Source organism: Vigna radiata, unplaced genomic scaffold (assembly GCF_000741045.1).
Source record: "Vigna radiata var. radiata cultivar VC1973A unplaced genomic scaffold, Vradiata_ver6 scaffold_7, whole genome shotgun sequence".
In the NCBI taxonomy this organism is placed as follows: Eukaryota; Viridiplantae; Streptophyta; class Magnoliopsida; order Fabales; family Fabaceae; genus Vigna; species Vigna radiata.
This window is the reverse complement of record NW_014543262.1, coordinates 3,258,079-3,270,902: the sequence shown is the minus strand read 5'-3', so window position 1 is coordinate 3,270,902 and position 12,824 is coordinate 3,258,079. Positions and strand designations below refer to the sequence as shown.

Genomic DNA, 12,824 nt, shown 5'->3' with positions numbered 1-12,824 from the left:
TAGCTTTCGCAAAAACTGTTCAAAGTGGTCCTTTTTGGTAACGACGTTAAGTTCACTAACGACAGACCTGTCAGGTGTCTAACATGTGCTGATGTGGCATTGTTATATGCTTTAAAAAAAATATATCGTGACGTGTAAATGTATGTTGTTAGGGTTAAATTAAAAAATGAATTAGGGTTATATTACAAAATGAATTAGGGATTTGCGTTGTGGATTGGGAAAATCTGGAGTAAAAATTGGGAAAATTAATTTAACCCTAACATTAGGAGGTGGAGCACATCTCCGGTGACCTCTGGCAGTTGAAGGCGAGATCCCTCCATAGCCACCCTTTCGTATGACTATGCACACAAAATTTTTGGACTTCTGGATTAGCCTCCATATGATTTCTAAATCAGGTTTTGCAGTGGAATGAAATTTGGATAGCTTGGTTTGATTTTCGGTGGAGGTTGGAAATTGGTGGGTCCTTCTCTGTTTGGTTGTGTTTCGGTGTTATGGAGGATTGATGGGGATAAATTGAAAGGTGTTGGAAGAAACGGGTAGTAGTGTTTGGGTTGGTTACAGATAAAAAAAAAGAAGGGTGGAGGTGTGTGTTAGGAGATGATGAGTTAAGAAAAATTGATGAGGTTGAAGATGATGGTAGAAGATGATGATTGCAGAGGGATTCGTTTTGGGTTGGATAGAAAGGGGTGGATACCCTTTTTTTTTTCCTCCCCCCATTTTTCTGTATGTGTCCCATATATATAAGACCGTGAAGATCTTCAATCAACAAACATGAATACTTGAAAACCTGGAAAAGAAACCCCACCAAAAACAATGACTATTGTAAACTTAATCATCTTCCAATTCCTTCCAAAAATAGCGTTTCAATCCCTTTCAACTATTGATTGGCTGGCCCTCTCTCTTTCAAATCGAACGAGCCAGAGCTTTCGGCTAGGGTTTGGGTTGGGGCTTCAGCGCTTCGCGCGTTCGGCGCCGTTCCCTAGAGTTCTTCGGCTATCGCCATTTGCAACCAAGCACCTCCTGCAGTTGGTCTACTGGTCTTCCGCTATAACTCCTTCAACAAATAATGTCTTTCCTGCAAGAAGCAGTTAGGTATGGGAAATTGAAAGCGAAAAATGCGAAGAGGAAAAGGGAAGGGACCTTGAAGAATCTTCCAGATGCGTGACGGAGGTGAAATTGCTTCCATGCTAGGACGTCGGATTCGGGTGGAGGAGACAATCACGAGGAAGACGCGGATTCAATTTACTTAATCCATTCCAAATTACCCCTAATTCCTTTTTTAATTCAACCTTAATTATATTCATTTACACGTCATCATTATATATTATTTTTAAAACAAATTACAATGTCACATCATCAAACATTACACACCTGGCAGGGCCGTTAGTGAACTTAACGCCGTTACCAAAAAGGACCAACTTGAACAGTTTTTGCGAAAAATAGGACTAAAGTGAACTTTTGAAAAAAGGAGGGACCACTTTGAACAAACATTCCCAAAAGAGGGACCAAAATATGTATTAAACCATTATTATAATATTAATCATAATAAATGATATTTAACACTGACAATTAAATTAAATAAAGGGAAAGTAAATATACAAAAATTAGCTAATAAAGACTAATTATTACAATTTAAAACTAATTATTGTAATTGATATTCACCCCCCCTCTTGGTGTTGAAAAACAAGCTTCATTATTTCTAACATAAGTTAATTTATGATATAATGTATTTGTAATGCCTCAATTTTTAGGAAGTCACAAGTTATTCAAAAACTGGTAAGTTTCAAAACTTTATCATAATGTGGAAATGTATTTTAAAAAACCTCAACATTTAAACATGCATCATTTATTCAAAAGATAATAGTTCCAAAAAACTTGTCCAATAAAAATAATAAAGGAAATAAAATGACTCCAATTATATTGTCTTAAAGTTCAAATGTTATAACTATAAATAAAATCCCAAGTTTATCCCCATCATCTCTCGGATACATCGTGTTTCAACACCGTTTGAAACATCATATGCTCACCTATAACACATTATATGATCATTGCCGATAATACCATTCACAACACATAAACACAAACACATATAGGGTAAGCTACTAATAAAACAATCATAATAATAATAAGGTATACACATATTGAATATATCAACCATAAATCATCCCATACCCAACAAGACTAACAACAAGATTCCTAATTCTCTAACATAACGACTTAATCATAATGAATTACTCAATTCTCGATTCTTGATCTTCAATCCTCGATCCTTGACCCTTGATTCTAGATGTCATCACTAACATCTCACACATAGACCCTTAGTCTATCCACTCATTAACATTTAAGCTAACTACTTACTATAACCATTATAGTAACATCATTATCCACATACTAGAGCATCCCAATACCATGATCATCATCATAGATACACCACCATCAGGACTATTCCAATAATGAACAATACCATGAGCATCATTGTACCATATACACCACAATGGAAAGAATCAATCACACTCTTGTACCCTACCTCATCAACTATAGTTGCTTCTACAGCCCAATCTGTAGAGTTCCCATACATATACGCTTGAGTAGTCTCACAACCTAGTTAAGGAACATGTAATCCTACCACATAAGAACAAGGAAGAAACATTCACCTCCGCACAAGGAAGGCTCCACACTCGAACAACCCTTCCAATGCACACAAGGCAAATAGGAAACACATATCTGCAAATAGCACCAGGATTTACTAGGTACAACATGTAGACTTATCATCCACTCTCATGCTCATCAATCACATACTCAGGTACATCCCAACACTCACTCATGCTCTAATCTCAACCACAAGTCAAACCTGACCCTAAACATAACCATTAATCTTTATCAAAACGCATTGTTTCCATAGCTCCTTAGGCTTGGTCCACATCCAATCTTCATCAAAACGCATTGTTTACAATAAAAATACTTCGAGATAATTGATTATCATAAGTGATAATCGATTATTCCTGAAACATACACATGTGCACAAAATACACTGTGAAAATCGATTACTACTTAAGATAACCGATTATCTTAGTGATTCCCCAGAACAAATCACTAGAATTTATCACACATGAAGGGATAATCGATTATCATCCCAGATAATCAATTATTCTTGAAACTCTACTCGCCATCAATGCACAAATAATCGATTATTGCCGAATTGAAACACATCTTAGACAAAATTTAAGTATTCAAACACACATGCAACAACCCTAAATCATAAGGGAAACTTCCCTCAAACCTCATGCATGCATTCAATCCTGAACAGACCTTAATACATATATTACATCACTTGAATCATCTAAGCCCATTATTGAAAAAATTATAACCCAAACAAACCCAATATTCTACATATGATTATCATGATATCTTTATAACACATATGTGCATGATAAAACCCCCAATTATCATAAATTTGTTCCCCCTTAGCATCAAACCCTAATATGGGATAACCCAACAAAACCATACATACATTCATAGGGAAAACCTAACACAAATATTACCCAAAACCTATTCACATGCACACAAACTGTTACCCAATAATAGCAACGAATAATCATAATTATAATCTTATAAACATATTTTAAACAAGTATTTTCATGTAAGTAAATCAAGAATACATAACATACAACAAACAATGGTAAGCTTCCCTATACCTTGGCCAATACTAGGGCTTTATCTATACTCCAAAAACACCATAAATCCTCCCTTGCACTAAGGTTTTCTGCAACTCTTCCTCTTTTCTCCTAGAAAATGTCTCTTCTCTCCCTTAACTCTCCCAATTTCATTTTAAGTATTAGGGTAACAATATGGATCCCCTTTTCTCTCTTTTCCCTTTTATCTTCTTTTATTATATCTTTATCTTTTTGGTTAAAATAATATCTCTCACTTAATATCTAAAACCTACCAAGATTTTCTCACATATTTTATCTCAACTACATTTTAAGATATATCAACAACTATCTCTTCCAAAAAGGTTCACGTAATCTTTCAATTTCATATTTTGATTTTATTCTTTTACTTTCTACACTCCCTAACTTAATTTCTACACCATTTAATGAAGGTAAAAGGCCATTTTACCATTGGGTCCAAAAATACAAATAAAACAAAAGTTTATCTTAACTCTTTTTCTTTCTAGAATTGAACCCACACTCATTTAATCCTAAACTATCATTTTTGTCAACAAGCCAACACATCGTTGGTAATATCACACATACACACAAATCATTAAAATGACAATATACCAATCATGTGTTCTACTTAATCAATAATAACACTATATAATAAACATATCAATTATAATCATAAAAAGAAACACCTAAGCATTACACACCAATTACCAAACAATAATACTCAAGTCTCATAATCACTTCATTCCCTAACCACTACAATTTTCTCGGGTCTTACAATATTCATAATGTTATTTATAAATGTAATATATTTGTAATAATGCTTTTCTAATTAATAATAAATTTATAAATTATTAAAAATAATATTAAAATTAATAACAATAGTTAATACACATTTTTTTCATTAATAATAATTGAATTATTATCTCTAATATAACATTAAGAATTGTAAAATCTTAAAAAATAGAATATTACAGTTGATAGGTGTTTTAAATTAATGAGACCATATTATTTTAATGTTAAAATATTTCGATAATATAAATAAAGCTTTATAAACGCGTCTCGTTATCTAAAATACTTATTATCTCTAGAACATTTTCTTTATACTTCCTCTCCCTTCTTTTTAAGTTTTTTAGCTCCTGAGTTATTTCTATGACGATTAGAGGTGCCTAGACGATCATGGTAGTGAGGTATACAACTTCATCTGATTAGTTTCTCCAAAAGAATAGGTTAGTTTCTACTCTTTTCTTTGGTTAGTTTTTTTTCCTTACATGCTAGCTCTCTTTGTTTCACATGTGAAGTCTGAGTCTTCTTAAGACTCTCTACTATTCAATGGTTCTAGCGGTATACATTGATCATGTTTCTATGAGTTGTAGATGTAGATAGAGTTCCTTGAGTTGATGGAGTTTTCTTAGTTCTTGTAGAGTAGTTGGGTCATCTATAAGGTAAGGAAAGCTAATATTTGCTTTAATTTCATACTAAAAAGTATGTAATCATGTTTGATAGAGTGTGAGATGTATACTTGGTTGAATCTATTACAATTTGTATGAAGTTTGTATTTTGATAAGTGAATGTTTGTCTATTGATGAATATGCTGGTGTATGCTCTGAAATGATGTTTTCTTGAACATGTGATGCTACTGTTTTGGAGTTATATAAAGTATAAATCTGTTATGGAGTTGAAAGTAGTAAAAAGTGAGTGTTGTTGGGTTAGTTTTCGATCTAAATTGGGGTTCTGGTAGGTGAATTTTTATAAGAGTGATTTTGGAACTAAAATTGATGTTGATGAGCTGTTTTTAGAGCATTTCAAACTTGTCTAACCAGAAATCTAATGTTAATTTGGCAAGTAACAAATAGGTAGAGTTATAGGCTAGTTTTTATATAAAAATGGAGTTTTGATAAGTGAGATTTTGAGATAAGGGTTGAATGGGAAAACTTGAAGTTTAAAGTCTATTTCTAGACTTTTTAAAACTTGTTTGGACTTTTAGTACACAAAAATAAGGTTGGTAAGGTGTCAAATATGATATGTTAGCTTTCGGAGTGTTGGTATGAATTGGTGCAACTAAATCCTGGCTAAAGATCAAAATGGTGCCCACTTTTGAATATAAACATATTTGTGAATCAATTCTATGATCAAGGATACTAATTTTGGTCATTTGGACAAGTCTTAGGTGCAACCAAATATAAAAAATCATGTTAAATGTCAAAACTCATAAGGATAATATATTATCTTACTTGATAATCGATTATCTCATTCATAATGTTATCTTTTCTTCAAAACTCTTTGGAATAATCGATTATCAGGAGTGATAATTGATTATTTCAGTCAAAAGGTCTCTTTGTATGAATTTTTTTTCTAGAATAATCAATTATCAGATGTGATAATCAATTATCTTAAAAAAAATTTAAATTTAAATTTTTGTTGGGTGTCTTGTATGTAAGTCTGCTTTATTTTGTTTTCTTCTTTTCTGTTTCTTATGGATGAAAATGTAATGATAATGTAAGGCTTGTTTAGTAACATCAATGGAATTTTATGAGATTTTGTGCATGAAATTATGTATGTTTTCCAAGTATGGTTTGGAAAGGAATTCCAATGAGGAAATTCTTAATGGTTGTTTCAAGTAGTGTATGTATTATGATAGAAGCTCACTTTTGGGGGTTATCCTGACACTCTAATGTTCATCCATTCTTAAGCAGAGAGGGTGGTCATGTGGTGAGAGTAGTAGGAGGTCCTAGTTTAGGGGTCTTTACCATGGGCAAATGACGTTTTAACGGACTAATCTTGTATGGTAGCTTGGAGTGGGCCAGTTGTTCCACCACTACAATTGTACAAGCCGCCATAACTCGACAATAACACATGTATCTGAATATTTGAGTCTAGATGTTACAATATGTTTAAGTATTGACCTTAAATTTGAAAGTGAAATATAATATGTGAGAGTTTTGTGAATTCCATGTTTTATTGTTTTGATATTAGCTTACCCTTTCGTCTTTGTATGTCTATGTGTGCTTGTCTTGTAATGATCATCTTAAATGATGTGAGCTTAGGAGGACGTCTTTCTCGTCGATCTAGTGTGGGATGGAGGGTAAAGCAGTGATATACTTAGTTGTTAGTCTCCAAGCGTAACTTTTTTCCTTTAAAAACCTCTAAGTTTTCTTATCAGTTATCATGTTTGTAAGACTTGTTTTAGCAATTTTATACTAGTAAAATAAGATGTTACAATAATAATAAATTATTAAATTTAATATTAATTGTTTAAATTTATTAATTTTTAATATCAATTTAATTTAATAATAAAAATAATTAATTCTAGATTTTATTTAAATTGAGAAAAATTAATTTAATAATTTTAAAAATAAATATAATTATAAAATGTTGAAATAAAATAAATTAATTTAGTAGCTTATATAACTATTTTAAAATTGTTTTATTTTTTTAAGATGCTTTTCAAAAAAAAAAAATTATCAAAAACTAGACTTGAAACCGGCTGACCCATAATCAAATTCCAACCAATTTGTTTCCTAGTAAATCATTTTTATTGGCCAGCGACAATTTCTGGCCATATATGACAAATAGACATGCAATAAATGATAATGATATTTTGAAATCCTTTAATAAAAAACATTTATTTAATAATTTAAAATAATAATATTTTAATTATATTTATTTAATTTTAATTTAAAATGTTAATGTGTAGTATTATTTATATAATAAGATTCATCCTTCTAGATTTTATTTTCTAATTTTTGTTTTTAATAAGTAACTTTTTTTAAAAAAAAAATAATAATTTATCAATTTATTTTTAAGTGATATTTTTAAATTTAATTTTTTTAAACTTAAATATTATTTTAAATTAACATAATTATTTATAATAAAAGAATAAATTATAAAATAAATATTTTTTTCTATTATTATAATGATTTATATATATTTTAATAATTATAATTTTATTAATAAAAAATAAACAGGTGTCCACATAAGGTATATATTTCTATTAATATATTAAATTAGATGGTAAGATAATGTAACATTTTTATCTAGTTTAGGATTATTGTGGAAGGTAATTTTTTTATTATTATTTTTAACAGTGTTCTTCTTTTCTTACAGTAACAAACCAGATGCAACCGGTTACCGCAGGTCGTTTTGGCGGAGCCTATCTGTTTTCGGGTGCGCCCCATGTTGGACGGCACCTACCACTGATTAGGTGAATCACTCGCATTTTCTTCTGCACTCTCCGTCAACATCAAAGATCCATGCTTTCTTAATTATCCCCTCACTCTATCTCCTATTCATCCTCACAAACACCTTTTCTTCTCTTTCTCCCTCTGCTATCGCCACTGCTTCATCACTCACCGGTGCCACTATCACCGGTTGAGTGACGCATAGCTTCTCCAATTCTACGTTTTCTCTTCAATTTTCCAAAGGGGTGAAGAAAAAATCAAAGATGGTCGGTGCCATAAAAGCTGCGATTGGAGACGGGGTGTTGACTTTCATGTGGGTGTTTTGTTCCTCTCTGTTGGGGATTGCTTCTGGGTACGTAACTAAAGCCCTTAACCTTCAAGGCATCTCCTACAACGGGTTCCCTTACCCTTCTCTCATTGTCACCATTACCCTCGTTTTTCTACTTGTTTTCCTGTTCACCCTCATCGGCAATGCCCTCGGTGGCGCCAGCTTCAACCCCACCGGCACCGCTTCCTTTTACGCCGTTGGTCTCGGCTCTGATACGCTCTTCTCAATGGCGCTTCGTTTCCCTGCCCAGGTTCGTTGATTTCCTTTTGTGTCCTATAGGGTCTTTAACTTTTCTCTCTTCTCTCTTTATGGCGTAGCTAGTACAATTGAATTTATAGGCGCTATGACATGAGATCCTGAATTGAAGGATATTTTTTGAAGATATAAGTCATTGTAAATTGACCATCAAATGAGCTAAAAACCTTGTGATTAAACTGATATATCAACTTATATTTAAGTATATTTTTTTACCAGTTTATTTGACATTATTTAGTTATTTCTTAATTTAGGAATCGTACAGTCACGAGACGAGGATTAAAATGACCATTTACTCTGTTGAATTGCTTTTAAGTTAACTTCTTTTTTTTTCTGTCCTTTTGGCCTTCTTTTTCTTTCTACTCTTTCTAGGAAATGCGTGGATGGTAGATAAGAAGGAGGAGGAGTTAAATATGGGTCTTGTTATATGCTATGTTGTTTTCAATTTTAATTTACAAGACAACCTGATTTTCAATCAGTTCTTCTATTAATATTTGAAGATTTAAAACCCAATTGCTACTTTTGTACCTTTATGGTGAAAACATGAAACGAAAGCAAAAGTAAACGTGCCCTTCAATTGTTGTTTTTTAAATTAACTTTTCTTTCTTATCACTTTTTTCTATGCAATCAATGAGATAAACATGCTATTTTTCTTTTTCTTACCTTTTCCTTTCTTCATTCTATCTAAATGTACTTTTAGTATTGTTTTTCTATCAAAATGTTTTAGTAATCTCCCCAGTAAGAATTTGCATTAGAGTTCAACATAGGTTCTAGAGCAGAATTTCTATTTTGATTTGAGAATACTGCCAAACGTACCATTATTGTAATTCTTTTAATAGAGTGGAAATTTCGTTTTAGTAATCTGTCTGATAAGGATTTGGATTAAAGGTTGAGGTATAGATCCTTTACGTTATAGAGATAAAACATCAATTTTAACAAAAAAATATCACCAAAAGGCCTAAGAAAATGCTTCTATGTTTTTTCTGTTATGAATTGTGTAAGGAAATTTTGATGGATGGATGAGTTGTGAACAGGCAGTTGGTGCTGCTGGTGGTGCAATGGCAATTATGGAAGTGGTTCCTCAAAAGTATAGGCATATGATTGGAGGTCCTTCTCTGAAAGTGGATTTGCACACTGGGGCTGTTGTTGAAGGGGTGTTGACCTTTTTTATTACCTTTATCGTTCTCTTCATCTTCCTCAAGGGCCCTCGTAGTGATTTGTTGAAGATCTGGTTTCTAGCCACAGCAACTGTAGTTTTGGTCATGGTTGGATCTGCCTACACTGGCCCAGCCATGAATCCTGCCAATGTGAGTGATTACCTCTTTACAATTGCCAGTTTTATTTTTTTCATACATTTAATTGTATGTGTTTCTTGCTGCTGTCTTTACAATTGCTGTCTTTTGCATTGATTCTAGGGTGATTTGAATGACTATTTTGAAAAACTGCTTAATTTTGACCTCAAGATTGTATTGGTAGGACATTATAGTCCATGAAAATTTAAGAATATTCATTTTAGTTCTTTATTCTTTGGTGTCAAATTTATACACAAAAGTGAGTGAATCCGTCTTTAAAATCTCAAGTGTCAGTGTTAAAGTGCTTCACCGATACAATTTAATAGACTAATCATCATATCTTATTCACCTTATCAAAGAATTTTGTTATAAATGTATATTGAGTTTGAAACATTATATTGTAAATTGCCTTTTTTTTAAACCATTTCTGCCCAGGATTTGTTGTTAAGGATTCTGGAATCTAATTCTTGCACCAGGCTTTAATTACGAAAATATTATGCTTTGTTTTTGCAACTTTATTCAGCTATGGAACATGTCAGTCATATGTATGCTGCAGCTATCCTCCTTTCCTCTGTGTCCGATCTTTATTGTGTTATTTAACTGTCAAATCCTATTGTAACCTCGGCAAAGTTTCTACAGTTTTGATGTTCTATAAATCGAAACAAACTACTCACAGTAAAAAGACAATGTCTTTGTCATTACATGCTTATTTACGGTTTTTCCTTTATATGCCCAATATATCAAACCCGAATAGATAATGTTCTTCTGGCCAATCTAAATCTATGGAACTCTGGCACACTGTTCTGTGGTCTCATTGGGATGTGTTCTGTTTATGCTAAAGAAGGGTCTATGTTCTGTTTTATATTATCATTATTACTATGTTTCTACTTTTTGTTTGTTTTGTTCAGATAGGAAACCTTTTATGTTGCTCTTCCTTGCTAAACTTTCGTTTTTCTTGTCTTTCATATTACTTGCTCTTGCTATTAACTTGTGTATGGCTTAAAATGATGACTTGTAATTATTAGCTATGAAGGTTCTGTAGTGTGTATGTATATCTTGTTATGTGCATTGTTTCTTGAATCTTTTGGAGGGGCAATGAAAAACTGTGATCGGTTATTTTGTTTGCAGGCTTTTGGTTGGGCTTACTTAAACAATTGGCACAACACATGGGACCAATTGTATGTATACTGGATTTGCCCCTTTGCCGGAGCAATATTGGCTGCATGGTTGTTCCGTGCAATCTTTCCCCCACCGCCACCACCAGAACTCAAACAAAAGAAAGCATGAAGAAGGATTCGACCATTTGCTTCTTCATTTCAATTGTTAAGCAGAATGTTACTGCTGCATTACCCTTTTAATCTATATATCTCCTTCTTCATTCTCTTTTCTGTTACTGGGTTATGTTTAGTCCGTAAATGCAGAATCCTCGTAGAAAAAATAATGTAGAATTTCAGGATCTGTAATATGAAACTTTTGAATTAAGGATCAAGAACTATCTAGAATATATTCTGTCTATTGAATTAATCATATTTTGGATAACATAAACATAACTATATCTAGATTACGTAATTTAGAATTATGTATTTCTTGTTCACATTACACAATCTAGTGTAATGTTCCCGATAATGCAATCTAAAACACTTTTTCAAATTTCACAATTCAAAATACATGATTCTATTTTGGATTACACAATCCAAAATTATATTCTAGATGTAATATAAATATTTTTTATCACGTAATTTAGAATATATTCAAGATATATAATGTAAAGTCTATTTTTGTTATTTTTATATTATAGGGATGAGAGAAAAAAGTACGGAGGTGGATGAAGAAATTGTTTAGCCATTTTAGAAAAAAAAATCAATAATTTATATTTTGATTAAGTACTATTAAATAACAAAGTATAAAAACATGGTCATACTTGATCTGTAAGACGAATTTACAATAGATCAAATAAGACACATGTTCTATTTGAAGGATGATATAACATTTTGTAGTCTCATTTCTGTTTGATAAGAAATGTTTTGCTCAAACAATAAGCATATAGACTAAAGGTAACATTGTAATTCTAGAAAACATGATTTAGGTAGGGATGACAAAAAGATCCGCGGGTATCCGGGGATAAAATCTGCAGTGGGTAGTTACTATCTGCGGATATTTACTATCCGCAGGTAACGAGTAGCGGGTATTTTAATACCCGCTTCTAAACGGGTAAGGTACGAGTAGTATACTATCTAACCCGCGGGTATCTGCTACCCGTAAAAAATAAATAAAAAAATTAACTTATATTTTTTTAATTAAATTTAATTAAAAATAAAATAAAATTATATTTTATTAGTTTAAAATTAATTAAAATTAAATTTTAATTTATATTTAATTTAATTTATATTATATATTTTGTAATTTTATTTAAATTTTATTTTAAAAAATATAAAATTTATATTTTTTTTATTTTTTGCGGATATCCGCGGGTACCTACAGGTACCTGTGGATTTTAAAATACCCGTGAGTATTTTTTAAGCAGGTACCCGGCGGGTAGCAGGTAGGGTGGTGGGTACACTTTTATCCGACGGGTCGAGTTGTGGATAGGCACTATCCATGTTCGACCTAACCTGTTGTCATCCCTAGATTTAGACTTATTCTATGTTGTAAGGAACATTTTCCTCCATTTGTCAAGATAATATGTAAAAAGTATGTCAACATCTAAAGATCTCTTAGGATATGAGCTAAAGTTGTTATGCTTCAATAACTCCATGACAAACACTTTGTCTTCTTTTAAAAAGACTATTTATACGGTTGTGCATTTTACATAATTTCAAGTAAAGACACTTTGGCCAAGAATGGATAAGTACTTCGAATTATCAGGATGCTACTTTAATAGGAAAAGACCATTCAACGCATGTATAGAGCACACTTAGTGTATCTTCTACATTCAAGATTAGAGGTGTCAACTTGATCCATGTCCCATGGGTTAGCCCTAACCCGTTCCTTTAAAAGCCCCATTTTAAGAAGCCCCCTCAAGTGGGGGCCAAAAAAAAGCCCCAACCCCCCAAGCCCCTTCTCAAGTGGGTTGGGGTCAGGGTTAAAGTGGGTTTAGCCC

At 32.2% G+C, this 12,824-nt stretch overlaps 1 protein-coding gene across 1 annotated transcript; it reads left to right on the top strand.

Annotated features, from left to right (window-relative positions):
• Positions 1-7,795: 7,795 nt before the first annotated feature.
• On the top strand, positions 7,796-11,248 carry LOC106753662 (aquaporin SIP1-2). Its single transcript, XM_014635507.2, has 3 exons — positions 7,796-8,427; positions 9,467-9,739; positions 10,853-11,248. The coding sequence occupies exons 1-3, from the start codon at positions 8,113-8,115 to the stop codon at positions 11,009-11,011; spliced, it is 747 nt and encodes a 248-aa protein (XP_014490993.1). The 5' UTR covers positions 7,796-8,112; the 3' UTR covers positions 11,012-11,248.
• Positions 11,249-12,824: the final 1,576 nt, after the last annotated feature.